Below are 22,801 nucleotides of genomic sequence, written 5' to 3'. Positions count from 1 at the left end.
GAAAGTCCAAAGGAAGAAAATATTCTAATTAATTCCAAATTGAGAAATTGTTTGGGACCTGAAAAAGCCGGAAAGCTTGTTTTTCTTTTCCAGATTATGAACAAACAGGAAAATGAAGATGAAGACGACCGAGTTAGCTGCAGAAGCCAATATTTTAATTTTTCTCATATTGACCTAGCTGACATCATCAATTTAATTTTTTTCTCTTTAACTATTTCATTTACCTATTTTAGTTAAAAAACAAACCCAATTTTAAAGAAATTGAATGTTTAACTAAATTCAAAAATTCATGCTTGTTTTGTTAAAATATTGTGTTGCTGAAGAAAAAAAATCCAGAATACATACATTCAAAACCAGACAAATATGGGTGAGGGCGGTCTTTAATGACTAGAGGAAAGGAGAAGCAAGGGGATCTGTCCTTTATCTCTAACACTTAAGAGAGAAGACATTTTGGAAGGATATATCAAAAACATCCAAAGTTAGGAATTCAAGTTTTCTGTCCCCGAAATCCTTAGAGGGGAAGCAACAGCTGAACAGATTGTCTGCCTTCTGTAACAAGCCACTATGATCTTTCTGGATGCCAACATAATTTTAAGAATTTTGTTTGAAGACAAAATGGAATAAGACCAGTAGCAAGAGGACGAAACTAACTTAGTTTAAACACAATTCAGTTAAGTGTTCAAATCTACATACTGAATGTTCAATTGTGTTTAAAAAAATAAGTTAGTGAAGTCCCTGTGCTACTAGGTGTCTTGTAAGTTTCTTCAGCCTGTACATCTGAGGGGTGAATGGAAGAGATTTGTTCTCTCTCCTGCTTCTTATCCTATCAAAACAGGCAGAGCAGTGTTTTTCAACCTGTGGGTCAGGGCCCAAAACTGGGTTGCCAGAATGCTTCAAAGGGTTATGTGGCAGCTCCTGTGGCTACTGTACAACAGGGCTGGCTGGGCTCACCTCCCTGCTCTAGGCACTGTAACTTCTGGAGTCCCAATGCCACTCCAGTTTGGTCCAGCCATCATTATGACAGGAGTCTGGGTAGGCCAAATTTGATACTGCCTTTGAAAAGTAACCATGTGCTTAACATCTGGTGGGTGTAAATTTGAAAGAGAAATTCCACATTTAGAAAGTTAAAAATAATCATTCTGTTAGAAATGTTAATGTCTTTTAAGAAGCTCAGAAGTTTGGAATGTTAGAAGCAGTGTAGGAAATAGATTAGTGAGCTGAAGGTAGGTGAAGTACACCTCTACCCCGATATAACGCGACCCGATATAACACGAATTCGGATACAAGGCGGTAAAGCAGTGCTCCAGGGGGATTGGGGGGGTGCAGGGCTGTGCACTCCAGTGGATCAAAGCAAGTTCGATATAACACGGTTTCACCTAAAATGCAGTAAGATTTTTTGGCTCCCGAGGACAGTGTTATATCCGGGTAGAGGTGTAGTTAAAAAGTATGTGATAGTTAAATGCAACTGATTAAATACTTCTATCACTTGGAATTATATAAATCCCATCTTGCCTTTCTGAACCAGCCTTGAAAAAGCTGCCATTTAGCATACATACATACCCATTAAATCATCTTAAATATGTTTAATCGAAGTATTAATATTGAAAAGTCTGTGTGTAAAAACAGGTGTTTTCAAACATTTACAAGCAGAAAGGAACAAAATGAAAATAAGCCGAAATATTTCAAGAGTAAAACCTGGATGCCACTCTGTAACTATTGCTTCATTACTGTCATTTGTTCTTTAGCTTTATTTACATAATAGTAGATGTATAGGTTGCTACAAAGAAGTTTGTGTCTGAACCACAACCATGTATGAAAGACTGGGAGAAGGAAGAAAGACAACTCTCTGCATTGATTCTGTGGCTCTGTAAACAGTGCATCTCTGTTTCAAAGAATTCTTTTCCATGTATGTTAAGGACAAATGCAAATTAGACTTGATTATGGCACATGTTCTCAAATACTACAGAACTTTGTCCTTCAATCTTAGAAGTGTACATAAAAATATTCCTACTGGAGCTGGGTTTTATTGTTTAGAGTGTATTTTATATGCACTTAAAATACTGTACAGGAAAGTAACCTTGACGTACTTTTGACCACATTTTGAGCAGAAAGGATAATTTGTCAGTGAAGTGTGCTCTTGAAGTACTCAGAAGTAACACAGTATACCTTAATATTCCATATATATGCCACATAATATAGTGCTACCCCAACACATGCTGTAACCAATAGCAATGAGTCTAAATCAAACACTAAATTATGCTGAAAATCCAATGGAATTTTAAATGTCACCTTTCCCTCTTTCAGCAAAACCAGGCAAAAGTACAGTTTTTCTACTCACTACCCTTTCTAAATCCAATGCAAGTATTTAACTAAGTGCAGCTGAAAGTATTTAATTAATGCTCCCTAGATTGAGTGATCAAGAGCTCAACAAAATAAGTGTTGATGCACTGATCCAAAATGAGACATTTAAGAAAATTAGTGCAGGAACCTTAAAAAGGATTATTAACTTCTTTATTTTTAAAATATGGTTTAATTTTCATATTAAACATCAGAAATAAAAGGAAATCAGGATAATGTAGTGCATTTCCTTTTTATAAGATTACAATGTATGCTCAATATTTTCTATAATTTCACCTTCTCAATTCAGCATTTTTATTGTATGTACTGCATAAGTCACATTAAGGGGATTCTAAATTGATTGACAACCGAGAGACTAATTTGGTGTTGAGGACGCGCACACACACACAAAAAAACCCTGTAACTAGATTACATCTTAGAATCATTTGTTCCAGAAGGCAATTCTAGCGGATCACCTACTCCAGTCCAGCATCATGGCAAGTTTGATTTATATGTCCCTAAACTTCTTGCAACTGAAGCCCATTACAACTCATTCTGTGCTGACTGGAAATTAGTTTGGCTGTTCGCATTGATGACTTAGGTCTCTGATGTTGTACCTATGCACAGCTGATATGTTACTGCAAAAATATATTTAGATCAGTAGAGTCAGTGTATGTTTTCAGACCTCACTTTGGGGAAGCAGATCAACATCTACACCAGGGGTCGGCAACCTTTCAGAAGTGGTGTGCCGAGTCTTCATTTATTCACTCTAATTTAAGGTTTTGCGTGCCAGTAATACATTTAAACGTTTTTAGAAGGTCTCTTCCTATAAGTCTATAATATATAACTAAATTGTTGTTGTATGTAAAGTAAATAAGGTTTTAAAATGTTTAAGAAGCTTCATTTAAAAATAAATTAAAATGCAGAGCCCCCTGGACCAGTGGCCAGGACCCAGGCAGTGTGAGTGCCACTGAAAATCAGCTCACGTGCCGCCTTCGGCACATGTGCCATAGGTTGCCTACCCCGATCTACATAATGGACTATTATTAGTGTCAGGTAGGTGGGCAGAGTCTGGAAGAGTGTCACTACCTTTCCCCCCTCCAAATCACACCCCTGCATATATGCCTCAGTGTTTAGACCCTTTCATGGGAAAGATAATAAACAAGGCCTGATCTAACTATTCTTTAATATTAGGTGCAACTGCAATGATTTAAACATCATTTAAGCAGTTAAGGCTAGACAGGTTTCAAAACCACTTCGACAAGATTTTCTACCACATCTGAACACACTTGTATGAACCATTTTTAAAGAAAAGTGTTTTTTGATCTCCACTAGCACATATCAATCATTCTTAAAACCTGTTAAAATGTTGATTATACAGTGCTCTCAAGACGACAAGTCTCAACCAGGCAATTTTTTTGGGCTTCTGGCAACACCCAGTCAGGACCATCCCTAGGGGAATGCAGGCCTCGAGACGAGACAACCCCACTCCAGCCCAGGGCCTACCCCCCACTCCACCCCTTCCCAAGCTCCACCCTGCCTCTTTCTGGCTTCCACTCCCCTCCCTGAGCAATGCCAGGAGTGGAGCGGGGGCGGAGGTTCATCGTGGCTGCCAGCACAAGGCCCCCTGCTAACCCTCTAAGCCACCCTGGACCCTGCATCCTGAAGCACGGCACCCCCCAAAGCACAGGGTGCCGCGGTCCTTCCTATGGACAGGACGGCTCCATCCACAGTTGCTGCTGTTCCCCACTGTACTGCAGCCCAATGTTCTTCCTAAAAAGGAAGCCATTTGGAGGCAAGTTATTTTTAAAAGAATCCTAAAGCTCAGTGCTATGATGCTATCCAAGACACTCTTCCTAGGCAGGAAATCCAAACAAAACCAGAACAATCATGGGGGGGGGGGGAGGAATAGGGATAAAGAGTGGGAACAAAAGGAGGAAACAAACATGCTATACCCTCCACATCCTCGAACTCAGATAGGCACGCACACGAGACCATGCCCTCTGTGACCTAACATACCCACCACGGGCAAAACCTGGTCTTCACTACATCTGCAACACAGAGCCTCTCATCCTGTCCTAAAACCCACCATGACCACTCAGTCCTCTCTTACCCCAGCTCCTACCTCAACCACAGCCCCTTTGCCAAAACACATCCCTCTCCTGCCCAGCCACCCCAGCATAGCTTCCTTCCCCTATTCCCTTGCTACTATTTTCCCTTCCCCCACAGCCTCCGCCCCCCCATGTCAACAACCTTCCTCAGAACACCGCACTGCTGCTGCTTAAAGCCCCAGATTCTGGAGTCCAGGGATTACAGGAGAATCCAATGACCCCTGTACAGAGCAAAGCGTGCATTTCTAGCTGCTTGTGGCTCGGGAAGAAGAGACTGAAATCAGAGCCCAGTGCCCCCTTCAGGCTCAGAGTCCAGGGGGAAGAGGCAGACCCACCATCTGATTTTTTAAAATATCATGGTTTTCTACCCATCGCTTTGCGGGAAGGGGAGAAGAAGAGTCCGATATCCGAACTCTTAAGGGCTGGCCAGTGACTGCTCCCACCTCCCCCGCAGCGCCTCGCCCCCCGGTACCTGTTTCCGGGAGTTCCCCGGAGCTGGCCGCGCTCCGGGGCAGCAGCACAGGGAGGAGGCAGAGGAGCGCGGCCGCGGGCGCCACAGGCCGCATCCTCGCTCGGGCAGGGGGCGCTGGCCGCGCCAGCAGAAGGCGCGCGGGGCAGTTGGGCTCGAGCGCAGCAGCCAGGGCCCGGCAGCACCTCCGCGTCCCGGCTGAGAGTGGCGAGGAAGGGGGAGCGCGCCGCGCCGCGCCCGGTTCTGGTCACGTGACTGCGCGGAGGGGCGGGGAGGGCGGGGGAGTGCAGCCTGTCTGGCTCCGCACTGCAGCCGCCTCTCCGCGCCGCGCTGTCGTATTGCGGGGCAGGCTCTGCGCGCGCCCGCCCGCCCGCTTGCTTAACCCTCTGCTGCCTGCAGCCCAGCGCGTGTCACGGGGGCGCTCCGCCAGCGCAAACACTCAAGGAATAACCGCTCCCGCGGCAGCCCCAAACGTGCACATGTCATGCGTCTGTCCCACCCACCCAGCACCTCACAGAAACAGACCATTGGGGTGGAGGAGACCGCAGGAGGTCCGGCCTCTAGTCGAGGGGTGGGAAAAATACGGCCTGCAGGCAGGATGCAGCCCGGCTAACATGTCTATGGGGCCCACCAGGCTCTTCGGCTGCCCCCTCGCTATCTCCGGGCCGCTAAAGGTCCTGTGGTGCAAGGACACAGGCAGGCTGCGTGCTGTGGCCCCTTGCTGTTCCCAGAAGCGGCCAGCTGCTGCTAGCATGTCTGCATACCTGGGGAAGAGAAGAGGAGGCAGCTCTGTACACGGCCCTTGTCCCCAGCACTGTCATCACAGCTCCCATTGGCTGGTTTCTGGGGTGGTGCAGGCAGCACACAGAGACCCCACTGCACCCCCCCCCCAAGAGGCATGCAGAGTTGTGCCAGCTACAGCTGCTTCCAGGAGCAGCATGGGGCCATGGCATGCAGGCAGCCTGCCTGAGTCCTGCTGCGCTGTTGGAAAGCACCTCCCAGCCAGAGCTTGCACCCCCTCCTGCACCCTAACCCTCTGCTCCAAGTCAGACCCCCTCCTGCACCCAAACTCCCTCCCAGACCCCGCACCTCCTCCATTAATATAGTAGAAATGTGCAGCCGGTGATGACTTACAAAATTCATGGAGTAGCCACCCCTGTGAATATTAGTGCCCAGCCCATATTTAGTCCAACCCCCTGCTCAACACCAACTAAATTATACCAGCCAGGGCTTTGTCAATCTGGGCCTTAAAAGCCTCTAAGGATGGAGATTCCAACACTTCTCTAGGAACCCATTCCAGTACACCCTCCTACTGAAACAGTTTTTCCTAATATCCAACCTAGACCCCTGACCCCGTCCCCTTGCAACTTGAGACCATTGCTTCTTGTTCTGCAATCTGCCACCACTGAGAACAGCCTAGCATCACCCTTTTTGGAACCCCGTCAGGTATTTGAAAGCCCCCTCACTCTTTTCTGCAGACTAAAGACACCCAGTTCCCTCAGCCTCTCTGCATAAGTCATGTGCCCCACCCCCCTAATAATTTTTGTGGCCCTCCACTGGACACTCTCCAATTTGTCCACATCCTTTCTATAGTGGGGGGCCCAAAACTGGACACAGTACTCCAGATGTGGCCTCACCAGTGTCAAATAGGGCCTGCAAAATCATGATTTCTCTTTAAATTAAGTCATGCTTTTTGTTCTCTTCTGATTTAACTCCCCCCTTCCCATCCTCACTATCTGTGATAAATACGGTGTTGGGTGCTCTCACAAATCTGTAACAAGAAATTTAAAGTGACATACAGCAATTTTAGGCCCTGCTGCAGGAGCTCTTGCCAGAAGACCCAAATGATATAAAATTACACAAATGTATATGAAATGCTACCTGACAGTGCAAAGCTTCCAGCATTTACCAACCTGTCAATACTAGTTAATTCTGTGCCCTCCCAGCCCCACATCAGTTCCACACCCCCATATCTGCCCCAAACCTGCAGTGATTGCTGGACCCAGGCTAAAAGGAGATTAGTCTATAAAAGGGAGCATTCTGGAACTGGTGAGGATCTTATCTGTATTGAGTTTGATTAGACATAGAACTGTTTATTTTATTTTGCTTGGTGACTTACTTTGTTCTGTTACCACTTGGAACCACTTAAATCTTACTTTCTGTATTTAATAAAATCATTTTACTTATTAATTGACCCAGAGTATGTATTAATGGCTGGGGGAGCAAACAGCTATACCTCTCTCTAGCAGTGTTATAGAGGGCGAACAATTTATGAGTTTACCCAGCATAAGCTTTATAGAGAGTAAAAAGGATTTATTTGGGTTTAGACCCCATTGGGAGTTGGGCATCTGAGTGTTAAAGACAGGAACACTTCTGTTAGCTGCTTTCAGGTGAACCTGCAGCTTTGGGGCAAGTAATTCAGACCCTGGGTCTTTTTTAGAACAGATAGGAGTGTCTGGCTCAGCGAGACAGGGTACTGGGGCCCCAAACGGGCAGGGAAGGCAGGGGTAGAAGTAGTCTTGGCACATCAGGTGGCAGCTCCCAAGGAGGGTTCTGTGATCCAACCTGTCACATACCTCTCCAGCCCTTCTCTCACTTGCACCATTATAAGTTGGAAGTAACCCCATTGAGGTCAATGGATCTACCGTGGTGTAAGACACATGTAAGTAAGAGAAGAATTGGGTCCAATTTCTATGGATTTTGTTACACTATCCAATACACATCTATTAGCTAATCATGATCAGGGCATTTGATGAAAGTTTGAGTTGTCCATAAAATGACCTTTCTTTCATAATTGTCTCAGGGTAAGGGCTCTCTTAGTTCCTTCTAATCCAGAGGTTCTCAAACTTCATTGCACTGCAACCCCATTCTGATAACAAATTACTACATGACCCCAGGAGGAGGGACCAAAGTTTCAGCTTTGGCCCTTGGCCCCAGCATGTGTGACATCAGTCCTGGCGACCCCTACCCACAGTCTGAGAACTGTAATCTAAGGAGTAAAATCCTGGTCCTGTTGAAGTCAATGGAAATTTTACTGGTGACTTCAACAGGGACAGGATTTCAACTGAAGTGTTCAGTAAAATGTTTGAGGTTGTCCTATTGCATTTATAGTCTCCTTACTCGTAATTGGGAAAGTGGAAATTAAAAATAGCAGCCATGCTATTAGGGAGAATAAATATATATAATTTTACTTACAAGTCTAACAAATGTATGGGCTAAATGTTGTTGAGATTTAAAGTAGTAAAAATCAGGCTTTCAAAAAGAATTACTAGCATATGACAAAGGAACACTAAAAATACACAGGAGAAGTAAGACAATCAGTATAATCCAACACTTATTTCTATAACTAGTATCCTGGGTCTTATCATACCTTTCTCTTCAAGCCCTTGTATATTCACTCTTCTCTCTAGTCAGACTGACTGAAAAAACAATGAAACACCAAGTGTGTTGTGTCATTGATATTTAATTAACTGGTGAACAAAAAAATCACTCACCATTTTTTGGGGGTAGGAAAGACTTTGGGGGGAAAAAAAAAAATACTGTACTGAAGCAAGCTTCTGCACTGCCACCCCACCCCCCCTATCTCTCTTGGAATTTGTCATCCTGGTCCTGAGAAATGTTTGATCATACTGGGGCCAGAGAGGAACCCAGATAACATCACCACTTTTACCTGCTGCTCTGACTGAATGAGTGTCATGTCAAACCCCCTCCCCCTCCCATCCCCTTCCTTCCTTATTCCTTATTTATCTTCTTTCTTTCCTTCATCCTGTCATCCTTTCACATCTGACTTCACCCCTTCCTCCTGACAGCACCCCTCAGCCTCAGTCAAGCTCACTGCAGGCACTGCAGGAAAAACACAACAAACACATACACATACATTTGTTTATTGATTTATTACAGAACAAGGGAAAAAAAAAATAAGCTTCACTTTCACAGTTGTTTCGATGGCTGAGGCTTTCTTACTACGTCATAATTCATGAGGTATATTTAAAAATGCATAGATATTATAAGGCACTGTCAGTTTAGTAGTAGCCTGCCAGCCTTAACCCCTTTAACTTTGAGTTCAAGAATTTTACAATATTTTTTTATTGCATTTTGCAGTATGTGCAGGTAATAGAAATTAAAAATAAGAAAAGAAGATATTTGGCATTTTTTTTTGCAAGGCCCTCTCAGGGCTGCTTATATAAGTAGTGATGCCCTTCCAGTCCCCAGCCAGCTTGCAGCTTGTGGGAGGGTGAGGAGGGCTCTTGCTGCTCTTTGCTTTTTTGCCTTTGCCTCTTCTCTGCCTCTCTTCTCTGTGGTGACAGTCAGGACAACAGTCTAACACACACACACAACTAAAGTGCCTATACCTTTACCCTACCCCCTCCATGCCCCACTCCAGTCCCGCCACACCACTACCCCACCTGAACCACACATTACCCCATTACAAGCATTAACACACACAATTACTATCAATCACTGCAACTCCACACATCCATCAATCACCACTCCATTTCTACACTCACTTTCAACCTTCCAGACTCATACTCCATTATATTTTGCAGCTGCTCAGCATATAGTTGTATAGCTTCTTTCTCCTATCCAAGTATCCAGTAAAAGGCTTTATAACAAAGGAAGCAGTGGGTAAGATGGGTTTCCTAGAATGACAGAGGGGTGGAGGGAGAAAAATCACACCACCATTACTGTCCATGGAGGTCTCAGGAGCAAAAGTTCCCTTTTTCATTAAAGAAAACAGGAGTCAGTATTGAAAGATCCTGGCACCATGGACCTTTCAAGATCACCCCACATTAATATTAGGGAACCTGCAACAGTGATCAAGTGGATCCTGGAGAAATGCCCCTTTCTGTTTATAAACAGAGGCCTGATGTGCGGTTTTGTAGACAGACTGCTCATTACAACACCACCACTTTACTCACAGGACTGCAAACTAGAACTTGCTACTTTATTCAATTGCATCACAAAAACTGAGTGGGTAGGTGAGGAACTCCCACTGACCAACACAAAGTTAGGGAGAGGTAGAACATGACTCCATCCCCTTGTGACATACCAGGTTACAATCCAGACTAATGAGCAGCTGTGTCATCCCTTCCCTGTAACCTTGGGTACCTTACAGTGCCTTGCTGAAGTAGCTTCTCTCTTCCACTCACAAACAGCCTTCCAGCATGCAAGTCACACCCTGAATATGTGTGTGTGTGTGTGTGTGTGTGTGTGTGTGTGTGTGTGTGTGTGTAATTGCAGCCTGCCAGTCACACTTGGGCTGCACGCTGGCTCTCACCAGCCTGGGTTATACTGAAGGGTGACCCCAACACACCCCAGGTCTTAGATTTTTCCCCAGAAATCTATGTCCTGTACTGCCAGCCCTCTCCTAGACAATACAAGTCTGTTATTTCTTTAAAAGAATATGCACACAGCTTGTCACCTCAAATGGTGTTTCCCAGACACTTCAATTTAAACACACTGATAAACACATAGCTAAAACAATGAAACAAGTTTATTGTACTCAAAATCTCTCTTTTTGTAGTCAAATAATGAGGCATAGTCAGAAATGGTTACAAGAAAAATAAAGACAAAACATTTCCTACGACTTTACAAACTATATGAGATTCAAGTAAGATTTCTCACCAAATGCTTTCAGTTTTACAGAAAAAGAGTGGAAACTTGGGGTGTTTGTTCCTCTTTTTTATAGTTTCAGTGTCCCTCTTGCAAAAGATTTCCAGCCGGTCACCAGGAGATAAGCGGTCTATGGGGAAGGATGTTCTCTGCTGTTTTTAATCACCAATTTGAGCTTCTGACAAGCACATGTCATATCATTGTCCCAATTCAATTCAGGAATCCCAGTCATGCAAATCCATCAATAACCTCTTGTGCATTGCCATCCTTTATGACTCAGAGTATCAGCACCTTCTTTGTAGCAGTACACCTCTCCATGACGACAAAACCAACAAACACTAAAGCAGTTAGCTACTTACTAGAAGCAATCAGGAATGCCAGACTTCCAGATGGTGATTGCCACAATCTTCTCTATGCTCTGGGGAACTCTTATGTTGGCATATTTGAAAAAATATCATTTCCCAGGGATCAGAGGACTGGAACTGGCTTGCATGACTCCTGCATTTGGGGAATCTAGGCACAATCACCAGAAGCTCCTTAGAAGTAGGGGGGGCCACCAGAGCCTGGACCATAGCTATGTCCCCCTACTCTGCCCCAAGGCCCCCTCCCTCTTGCCTACTCCCCTGAGGCCCCCTACTTATGCTCCAGCCTCTCTGCCTCCTCCCCTGAAGGCCCCACCCACTACTTGTGCCTCTCCACCCCTGGTGGGCAGAGGGTCCTCAGGTGAGGGACTGGAGAGCCATAAATGAGAGTGCCTCTAGGGAAGATGCAGAGTGGGGAAAAGAACAGGTAAAGTGAGGACACAGCCTCTAGGGAAAAGGCAGAGTAGGGGAAGGAAGAGGAGCAATACAGGCAGAACCAAAGGGAGAGAGGACAAGTGGGAGTAGGGCCTCTGGCTGAAGCACAGGTGGGGCTATAGCTCTAATATAGAGAGAACTCCAAAAGCAGCAGGTCAGCACACCTCCAAAAAGAGAGGTGCCATATCCTGTTTGGAGAGGGCCTTCCCTGGCCTTTTATACCTGCTGCCCATCCTAGCCTGGCTGTCTAAGTAGCCCCATCCTCTGCACCTGAGAAAGGGGTGGCTCATAATTAGCTAACCCTTATAAAAAAGGGCAGCAGAGGTGTTGTAAGTTCCTCTAGAAAATTAAGGGGGCCTGAGGTGGGTCTCCCAATGGACTGTTAGTGGAGTTATGGCTGAGAGGAATTGTTCTAGAAAGCCAAATGGACAAGAGGAGAGACAGAGAGCCCTTTCTTGTTGAGGTTGTGAGGTAAAAGCCAGGAAATATTGAGGTTATTGCTGAAGAGAGAGTGATTTGGGGATACAATTACTATGCTTAGACCTTGAGGCAAGAGCCTGTAAGGTGTTCTGTTAAGAAGGCTCAATTAAAAGGAAAATACCATGGCTGAAAGTGGCTTGGCTGGATTCCCTGAGCTACCTCAGGCAATATCACCACTAGCAAGAGTGGTATTTAAAACCATGTTAGCAATTCCACCTTAACTACAGTCAACTATTATTATTTATCCAGTGGTACCAGTCAGTGCTGTCTTCTTGGGGAACTGGGGTGCAGTATCCAGCCTGTCTGACTCATGAAAGGACACCCCCTTCCACTCCCTGCCTCTGCTTGAACCAAAAGTGATCAGAAAAGACATTCAGAAAGCAGTGAAGGGTGGTGGGAGACACACCTAGATTCCCCCCTGACAAGGGTGACAAGATTAAGGCAACTCCCCTAGCCCCATGTGCATCAAAGATGGGACAGGGAGGCATCTCCATTAGCATTCAGAATGGAGAACAGAGATTCTAAGACAAGAACCGCACTGAACGCTGGGACCAGAAAGGCAGGGAAGCCCTGCATCGTGGGGGATCTCTGCTCCAGATGTTAAGGACCCTATATCTGCACTCACCTAGCTCAGCAGTTATCAGACCAATTCTAGTAATGAATCCTTGAGTGATATCCAAAATACTGAAGCTGCCGAATTGCATTGTGAGTTCCCTGGAAGGAACACCACCTATAGCCAAGAGTGATCAGCTCCTATTGTCTAGCCTAAAGAAAACCCTTGAGTCATCAGTTTACCCATAAACAAATCTGGTGTTCTCCCTTGAACCATTGTTGTTTCCCTACCAAAAAAACCCTATTCACACTCCAGTAAGTGTTCTGATACATGGATCCAAACTCTGCATCAGTTTCATGGGGATTTCATCTTCTCCTGACTGATCTTGTTGGGGACTCTGCCTGTCACCAGCACTCAGGACCCTGACCTACCACCATCACCTGGGAACTCTGACCAGTTCAAGCTTCCTGGAGTGGCGAGATCCTTCCCTCTCCCTCTCTGTTTTCTTTTCTACCTCAGGTGTTAACCTTTAATAAGGTATGTTATGTTGGTTTAGCCCTCCTTGTGTAGTTATCACTATTATTCAATAAATAACTTTTATGGTTAAGCTGGTTGCTTCTCTCTCGCTGAACTTTACTCTGATGTATTTTTAGCTTCCCCATTACTCTGCAGCAATGCTTCTCTTACTTAAGCTAAAGATCCCTGTAGCGCCCAAAAATACTGTGGGGTTTGCTCATCAAGTGGGTCCAGTACGATTGTAATATGAAAGTGGGGATCAGGGCTGTTGCCAAGGATGTTTCATGCCCTAGGCAAAACTTCCACCTTGCGCCCTCCCCCGTCCCCGAGCCCCATGCCCTGAGGCGCCCCTTCCCCCCCACGGCAGCTCCCCCCCTCTGCCCTGAGGTGCCCCCCCTGTGGCAGCTCCCCGCATCCCCCGTGCCCCAGCTCATTCCTGCTCCGCCTGCACCCTGAGCATGCCGTTGCCGCTTCACTTCTCCTGCCTCCCAGGCTTGCGGCGGGAGAAGTGAAGCGGCGACGGCGTGCTTGGGGTGGAGGTGGAGCAGGAGCAGGGGTGAGCTGTGGCGGGGAGTTCCCCTGCTTGCCACCCCCTCCCTTCTTGCTGCAGTTGGCCCTCCCTGCACCCTCCTGCCCCAGCTCCCTCCGCCTAAATGCCGATGGTGACCAGGGCGGCCGAAGATCCGGCCGCCACAGTTGCTGCCGAAGAAAATGCCGCCCCCCAAATCCTAGCGCCCTAGGCGACCACCTAGGTCGCCTAATAGGTTGCACCGGCCCTGGTGGGAATATGGATGTGCTGAGCCTGTGACATACTGGGTGGTAGCTTGAAAGTGCTGCTTGGCCCAGCCTATTGAACCCAGGAGCATATAAGGATGGCAGCTTGGAAGTGCTGATTGACCTGGTCCACTCAGACTTGCTGTGTGTCTGTTCATCTGGTTCTGGGGCTGAAGGAACCCAGCCCTGGGGAATCTAGGTCCTGAAGGATAGCTCCATTGGGAGGGGACTTGCAGAAGGGAGAAATAGAGCTCGGTATGAAAACACAAGTAGTACATTAATAATATTACAGAACTCCCCCAGAAGAGTAACTCTAATAAATGAGCGTACTCCATAGTAATGGGCAAATCTGGTAACAAATTGGTGGAGAAACATGGGCAGCATGTGATCCTAATCATGTGGCAATTGTTGAGTAGTTGCTGTGGAGTAGAGAAACTGAGGCACAGACCTGAGCAAGCTTTCTTTTCCTTTTTCAGACCGAGCCCCTTTAGCAAGGTCCTTCTCTCATAGAATATCTGGTAAGAATTGTGCTTATAATACCTGTAGACCTGTGCATTAAGTAGTTAAGAGTTGTGCCTTAAAAGTAAAGGTTTTAGAGCAATACTGTGACTAGTGAAAGAGCTGTTGGTGGCGATCATTAGTGAGATAAGAAAATAAAGATGGCTGAAAAAGACCTTTTTGCTACTTGCTTGAGACAAGAGAAAACCAACAAGTTAGCGAGATGGGTAATGAAGAAGGGGAAATGCCCCTGGGAAATGGGGTGTTTTAAGGGTGAGAATCCCCTGACTGAAGCTCGTCTGAGCTTTGAACAATACTGCACAACCAGTTTAAGCCACGTGGTAGTGCAAAGGATGCAGCTGCTGTATGGGCATTATTTTATACATGTCTGGACATGGTTGAAATGGTAAAGGGAAGGCAGGAACTGGAGCTTGAGAAAAAGCAGTTACAACAGCATTTGAACAAATGTGAGAAAGAGGGGTGTGTGAATTGATAGCAGAAAAGCTCAGGATGGTGACTACTTAGAGATATACAAGAGGAGAGAGACAAGGCAAGTAGGAATGCAGAACAGTATAAGAAATAGTTAACACACACACAAGTTCTGTTAGAAGAAGCAAGAGCAGTAACTCGCTTCTTGGCAGAAGAGAACAGGGCAGCAAAGGCAGCAGCAGACAATCAGAAGTGTGAGGCTAAGATTAGTAAATTGTGTGCCCAACTTAGTGCACACAAGGGGGTGGTAACATCTGTAAAGTTGAGAGAGGATTATGATTTGGAGTCCCCTGGGAAAATAAAGATATCCCCTGATACTGTCCCCAAAAACCCATTCAACCCTGATTGGCCACACATGCCTAATGTTGCCCCCTGTTTCCACAAGGGAAGTTAAACGCATAGTTGCAGGAGCCGATTTTCCCACAACAGAGCTGGTCACAGATGTAGTAAGCTGGTCTCCTAGTCAAGCCAAGGCTATTGCTGAGAGATTGGGGCCACTGAACCATGACACTGCCGTTGCATGGCTGGCCCGTGTTTGGCAAATGTACTCCTCTGCTGATGACATGGACTTAACCCAGTTGGCTCAGTTATGCGCCTCTCCTTGTGATGCAGATGCTCCAGACATAGGTATAGGTTCTTGGGAGCGGACTGCCACTGGACCCCGGGAATGGATGATAAGTGCTCTTAAAATATTACTGCCTGCGTCCTCCCTTAAGAAACTGTATATAGCGGAAGAGCAGAAACTAGGAGAGGCCCCAGAAGCTTACCTAATTCGAAAGAAAATGCTGGCAGCTCTCTCTGATTCATTACCCCAGGCAGAAGAGAATGGGATTATCACTTTCCAGTATCAGGGACACGAGTTAGTTCAGAGCACTTATGCAGGACTAAATTCTCAGACAAAAGTGACCATGGGGACTGTGGATTTAGAACGCCTAACCTGGGGTGAACTAGTGGCAAAACTCAAACAGGCAGGAGATTTGCTGCGAGAGACTGGTGTCTTAAAGACAAGTCAGCAAAAAAACTACCTCAGAGCCCATGCAGGCTATCACGTTTACAAATAATGGTCCTTACTCTGCCAGTTGCCCTCCCAATCCTAATTCCTCTACCTCCCACAACCCTGGACAGCGCTGACCCAAGGAGACCCTTAGCAATATGATTTTGGAAGGAGCTGGTGAATTTAGGGGAGGATATGGGAAAATATGATAGCCAGCCACTAGCATCCTGATTAATGCTTTGTCTCAGGTCAGGCAGAGAACGGAGTTAATGTAGGGAGGTCCCCCACTGCCTCTGTACAGAGTGAATCTCCCATGCCCACTGCCTGTCAAAGCCAGATCCCTGCCCCCTCTTCTGAGTGTAGGCTTTCAAGGGAGTCTGATGATCAGTAGGGGTGCCCAGTTCCCCATGGGCCTCCTCAGCTGATCGCAAGACTTCAGCATGACATATGGGGGAGACCCACTGTGAGGGCTACAGGGGGCGACCCAGGGATGTCAGCCCAATTGCTAGTGAACACCAGAGCATCAGTAAACAGAAATCCCCAGTGGATCCCCGGAGGCAGACCCACCACTAAACAGGTTCAGCTCAGTGGGTATGAGGGAGGAACTGTCTCCAATGGTTTGTCTCTTGGGAGTGGCAATTTGCCTGTTAAGGAAGTCATCTCACTCTCCCGGTGTTTCTGTGAACGGCCATGTGATCTGTGACAAGGGGGAGGGAAGTTCAAACTGTTTGTCTAGTCAAAAAAGCAATTTCACTGCTGAGGGAGAAAATGTCTTCAGTGTTTTGTCTGTGGAGCAGGCAGAAAGTACTTCAGTTTATGCTGACTGAGGATTTGTTAGTTGTGCCAGATGTGGTTTTGGACTCAACTAAAACCCAGAAAGGAAGTTTTCCTAAGTCTACATCTGTTGGGGGTAATGACTTGCCCATGGAGGGAGCTTCCCCAATCTCCAAATGCCTGTCTGGGAACAAAGGGGAGGAAATTCTAAACTTTGTGAATGTTAAGAATGGCAGTTTATCTGCTGGGGGAGAGTTTATCTCCAATCTTCTGTCTGAGGAGCAGACAGAATGTGCATCTCAGCTTATGTTGATTAAGGATATGTCAGTTGTCTCAGAAGTCGTTCTGGACTCAGCTGAAACCAGGGCCAGATTAAGACTTTTAGAGGCCTTAAGCACTGAAAAGATTATGGTGCCCAGCATATGTAATTAAAAATAAAAACTATACTATACTGTAAAATAAAATTTTATTTTTTGAAATGGCAGAAAACTTACATGTATGCTGAAATTAAAATAGCTTCTTTATAGATTTTCTTATTGCAAAATTCTGGATAAGTTCATTGAAGCTGACTTGACGAAGCATGTCCATTTCCATACGCAATAGAGAAAGTGAATCAAGTCTGTCCTGACACATTGTTGTTCTCTCAGGGTTTTTCATTCTTTTCAGCTGAGAAAAAGACCATTCTGCGGAGCAGTTAGTAATCATCAATGTTACAAAAATACATAGTGCGATCTCTACATTTGGAAATACACATTGTATTCAGTCTTTCAATATTGTGTCATGAAGATCAATGTGACTGAATTTAATTTTTCCTGTTTCGTTAAACTTTGTGCGCATATACCAGTGGAACTGCTGTACTTCTCCACAGAGATTCGTGTTCAAGTCAACAGGGTATGAGTCAACTAGCTTTTGGGAACCTTGTGAATATTGTTCGTCAGATAAGTCCATATTGTTTAGAAAAGAAAATCTACTTGATACTTCTTTGTATACGTCACCTCTCCTCTTCATATGAGCTTCAAGTGTATCAATTATAGCATAGTAAGTAGATATGCGAAATTTGTCTCTAGGATTCAATGCTGTTTCTGTTGCACTGCTATCATTTGCTTGTTTTTTCCTGATTCATTGCAGGACTGGGCTTCTTTGTAGTTAGTATTGGGCAAGATATCTTTTGATATGTCTTCAAATCTTTTGAAATCATTCCTCAAAGTGTCTAATTGGTCTGCTAATGATTGATAGAGGTCTGCACATGTTTTCAAATCCAATTTTTTTTCTTGGCGAGCTTGACTTATGTGCTAAAAGTGTTGTAAAATTTCATTCCACATGGTCAACATGAATACAGACTCTAGTTCTTGCATCTTGATTGCAATGTTTTCTGCCTCTCGTATAGTTTCTCCCTTTTGTGATTGGTCTTCAGCTATACTTTCTAATGCATCCACAATCTTTGAGTAGGACTCCAGAATTGCACTTATTGCCACTGCATGTGCCTCCCAGCGAGTATTCGAAAGAGATTTCAACACATGATCATTGCCCAAATATGTTTTAAGAACTGCCCATTTGCCATTTCTTCACCAGTGTGGCTTTTCAAATTGAGGAATGTTATAAATCGTTCAACTGGTTTTCCATCTGTGGGAGACACATATCTTAGTACAATACTCGATCAATATGTGAAAGATCAGGTGTAGAGTTGACAGATAAACTGAAGTACCCAGCAGTACTTATTTCATCCACAATAGCTGAACGAACTTTGTCACTCATTAGCCCAATGAGTTCATCACATATTGTCTTTGATAAGTATGATGAGTTACCTTTGCCAGCATTCCCATATTTTGAGATATGGCCTGCTAAAAATGGGTCAAACTGAGCCACAAGCTCCAACAATCCCAAGAAATTTCCATTCTGCAATGATCCAAATGTGTCATTTGATCCCCGGAAAAGCAGACCACATTCAGCTAACGTTTGAAGAACGGCTATAACATGCTGCAAGACATGTTGCCAGTATTCACGCTCCCCTTTAATTTGTTCTTCCAATTTTTGTGTCAATCCAAAGTCCTGTCTTTGATTTAAATAGGTCAACACTGAATCTCTGTGAGTAGTGCTATTTTCATGTTGTTTAATTAAAACAGTATTCCGCCAGCCACTAAATCCATCTGCAGCAAACCGGGATGTTGAAGGTTTATATGCAAAAAGTTTGCAAACAAAACCGTACACAGACCCTGTTGATGGTGAATACAGTAGCCATTCTCCAGTGTATTTCTCACCATTCGCTTTCATGCCGAAAAATATTTTTTGGGACGATATCTTGTTTGTTTACCATCGGTAAAAGTCCAACATGATTTCTCAAATGGCCCAGTGTGGTGTTGACAGTCATTTGGTCCATGGTCTATCCAGTAAGCTACATCATTAGTACTGAAATCAATCCACATACCAGGATCTTTTCTCCTATTATTTACAGCATGAGCAGGTTCAGTCTCTGACACATCCACACCTTCTAGAACAATGTCTGTTTTACCACCAGGAGTAGGATGATCAGTTACAGTCTCTGATTTCCTTGCATTATTTCGATCTACGTTAGTAGGACACTCCCCTGATTTAGGTGGGGATAAGTAATAAAAAGAGAACAGAAAAATGGGGGACGAGTGTGTAGTGGAGTGTAAGGAAGTCTAACGAAGTTCTGATTTTTCCCATGATGACTGCTTCGATGCTTTTTTTGAAATAACTTTTAAAAAAAATCTTTTTTTTTTGGTGCCCCCTGCTTTGCTGGTGCCCTAAGCATGCGCTTAGTCTGCTTACTGGGTAATCCAGCCCTGACTGAAACCCAGAAAGATGCTCAGAAAGATGTTTCTGTAGAGCACCCCATAGCTGAAAAGGGAAAGGATAAAATTTCTGGGGGAAATGGATTGTTGCCTAAAAGCTCCTGAAGGAATAAAACCTCATGGTAACTTTTGCAAGCAGTTTGCTGCAACTGAAGGGTGTGGAAGTGAATTAACTGAGTTAGCTCAGGATGAATCCTTGACTATAGCAAGCAACAACTTAGGTGCTGAGAAATTTGGTTCAGTTTCTAGCTGCCAAAATTTCTCAACTGTGTATGAATCCATTGACTTTGTTTTAGAAAGATCGAGGGTGGAAGCCATCCTTACTAAAACCAACACTGCCTCTGTCACTGCTAAGCAGCTCTTTACACACACCTGGGATGGTCGCTGCTCTATTGTGAATTGGGACAGCCCCAGTGTTTGTCAGGTAGAAATCCCAAATGGAAAAAATGGGAAACCCTGGTGGAAATTATTTCATTCTTCGCAGCTCAAAGAATGGAAGGATAAACCACCGGACCCTCCAGGAATATTATAACTGTCTTCTCCATCCTGTTGGCCACCCTTTTTGGCCAGCAAGAAGGAACGTCTTTGGGCCCTTGGAAAATACGTATCGAGTGGGCTGGTCAGTGCCTACCCCAATGCTGAGACAGAAAAAGTCCAGAGAAGGCCTTGACTTATTATGGTCACCCTCACGTAGGTCACTGCTTCATGTTCATGCTGTAATATTGGTCCCAGATTCTCCCAGTATTTATGGGGGGAGTGTGGGAATTTGTTCTCTCTTCTCTGCCCCCTCACAGGTCCCAAACACGAGCCATGGCATCCCACTGGTGCACCAGCACCCTACATAAGTGTCTGGAGTCTGATACCGTCCAGACTCTATGCTGAACGTGTGATCCCCCTGAACCTCTGGAGGTGCTTGCCAGCTGGAGCCCAGGAAGTAAAATTGCTGTGCCACATGCATGGATTCTATGGGTGGTGGAAGGTGCAGGGTAGCCCTGGTTTTCTCCGCTGTTTGGGGAACAACCATGCCCCTATGTGTTGTCATTGTCATTGGAACTCAGACACATCCGTTACCTGGAGATGAACCATAGCTGTCTCTGATCACGCCAGCAAGCAAGAATATCACATGATTCCTCATGAACTGGGAACCGCTGAACTGGACTTTAGCTGGACATGACCTGACTCAGCAAGGTCCCCCAGACTGGGTAATACCATTAAAGGGCACATATTGTGACAAGCTCATGCCAGCAATTTGGTTTAAATTCTATGGGCATATTGCCATTTCCAAGGGATTTCATGAGCCCAGTTTGTACAGAATGGAATTGGGCCAACAACAAAAAAAAGTTTTAAATTTCGACCCTCTGATCACAAACCTTGCTCCCCTCTGATGTTTAAGAGCCCCAATTTCAGGACTCCATGTGTTGAAAGTGCTGCTTGGCCCAGTCTATTGAGCCCAGGGGCATATAAGGGTGGCAGCTTGAAAGTGCTGCTTAACACATATTGTTAATATGTGTGTGTGTATTCATCCAGTTCTGGGGCTGAAGGAACCCAGCCCTGGGGAACCTAGGTCCTGCAGGATAGCTCCACTGGGAGGGGAAGGAGAAGTAGAGCTCTGTATGAGAACACAAGTGACACAAGCAGTACATTGATAGAAGTACAGAACCCCAGTGGTACTTAGGTGCCACAAGTCCTCCTGTTCTTTTCACAATATTTGGTGACTTGCTTAAACCCAAGATTCACTTCCTGGAGTCAAGTGATTGCAAGAATTTCAGATTTTAATTAAAACAAACAACCAAAAAACTTTCTAGCTCTTGTGGCTGCACAGCTTTAAAAAGGACAACTGAAAAGCTAAAACCCAGAAAACAAATAGCAAGAACCTAACACTTATTTTTTAAAAAAAATCATGATTTCTGTGTGGGCTGACTCACGATTTTTGGATGTCTCTGTCCAGCAACACTGCTGTTGTGGAATCTTGAATACGGAGGTCTTCTATCTGGATCAGTGGCACATGTTTTCCTATCTTAACATAACCTAGAGATTGAATTTCACTGTCTGTTTCCTGTTTGACTGAGTTGTGTGTGCTTCAGAGTGCCATCTGAAGAATTCCAAACCATGTCTTACGCTGCATTGTGTGCTACATCATACACGTTTGAATGAGAAAGGAAAATAAGCTGCGTAGCTCAGGGACTTAAGATCCTAAGTTATGTAGAGATGGCAAGGGACTGTGAGATGAAGTTGGTAGATCTGTTGGTAGACTCGTTGAAACCAGAATAATACCCTGGTTCCAATAGAGCAGGGGTCGGCAACCTATGGCACGTGTGCTGAAGGTGGCACGCAAGCTGATTTTCAGTGGCACTCACACTGCCCAGGTCCTGGCCACCGGTCCGAGGAGCTCTGCATTTTAATTTAATTTTAAATGAAGTTTCTTAAACATTTTAAAAAGCTTATTTACTTTACATACAACAATAGTTTAGTTATATATCTGTAAATAAAATGGAGGTTTTGGTTAGCTGCCTGCTCTCTGGCCTCAAGTGATTGCTTCCTACACCGGCTGCCCCAAGGATTTTACAGTTATATATTATAGACTTATGGAAAGAGACCTTCCAAAAACGTTAAAATGTATTACTGGCACGCGAAACCTTAAATCAGAGTGAATAAATGAAGACTTGGCACACCACTTCTGAAAGGTTGCCGACCCCTGCCATAGAGTCATTCCACTGAGCTGGAAAAATATTTCCCGCAACCGTGTGCTAAATCATAAAAGAGGAAAGGTATAGAAAAGAGAGAGAAATGTTTAAGACTACTGCATAAAGGTATCTATTATGAAAGTCTGGTAAAATATAATGTGATTACTAATAAACTGAGGCTTTTTTTAAAGTAACTTCTTGCTAAGAATATTTTCTTTGGAAGTATTTTTCTTTGCATAGCAAATCATCATAAAAAACCCTTCATCTGTTTTTGAGTTATGGTAAGATGAAGAAAAATACATTTTCCTCTAAGTGAAAAATTCTGCCTACACCTTTTTTAAGTTAGGCTATTGATGAATGTCTGACATTTGAAACTTGGTATGAATATAGTTGTGTATTTGCTTGATTGGGTAAAAGCTGGAATTCACAAATGAGACTAATACATTTTATACTGAGCGCACACAATAGAAAATTTCCTAAATGTACAGACATGCACAGAGGGCCTCATCTAGGTTTCATTGACAAAGGGTGTCATTAACACGGGGCTTCGGTTGAGGCCTTTAAACATGCATGAAGTTAAGTGCCCAGGTACTGTACACTGTGTGGACTAACTGGCTCAAGGACCTGACACAACATGATTGAACAACTCCAACCCAGGAAAAACTGAGTGCTATGCCCAAGTCTCTGTGGCTAGGTGCTAAAAGTAGCAGAATGGATGTTGCAGCTCAGGCTCTCAAGCCTAAGGGATTGGGGGTGGGCTTCAGAGCCTGAGCTGCTGTCCAAACTGCAACAGCCACACCGCTATTTTTAGCATGCTAGCTTGAGCCCAGCAAGTGTAAATCTGTCCATCTGGGCTGGGAGGCTCGCTGCTCCCACCTGCAGTGTAGACATAAGCATGA

The 22,801-nt window shown here is 44.8% G+C and overlaps 1 protein-coding gene across 2 annotated transcripts in view; it reads right to left on the bottom strand.

Annotated features, from left to right (window-relative positions):
* The window catches only part of IFNGR1 (interferon gamma receptor 1), a 31,554-nt gene extending 20,420 nt beyond the window's left edge, over window positions 1-11,134 (bottom strand). The window contains exon 1 of one of the 2 annotated variants that reach the window (XM_039529368.1): window positions 10,890-11,134. In XM_039529368.1, coding sequence (XP_039385302.1) covers window position 10,890 — 1 coding nt within the window. In that variant the 5' untranslated portion in view covers window positions 10,891-11,134. Of the gene's footprint in view, window positions 1-4,920; window positions 5,175-10,889 lie in introns of those variants that run through there. The other variant, XM_039529367.1, reaches the window with a different exon arrangement.
* Between the last annotated feature and the right edge of the window lie 11,667 nt (window positions 11,135-22,801).

The sequence above is a fragment of the Mauremys reevesii genome, linkage group 3 (genome assembly GCF_016161935.1).
Source record: "Mauremys reevesii isolate NIE-2019 linkage group 3, ASM1616193v1, whole genome shotgun sequence".
NCBI classification, from domain to species: domain Eukaryota; kingdom Metazoa; phylum Chordata; order Testudines; family Geoemydidae; genus Mauremys; species Mauremys reevesii.
The sequence above is the reverse complement of the archived record's forward strand: the minus strand, read 5'-3'. Positions and strand labels throughout refer to the sequence as shown.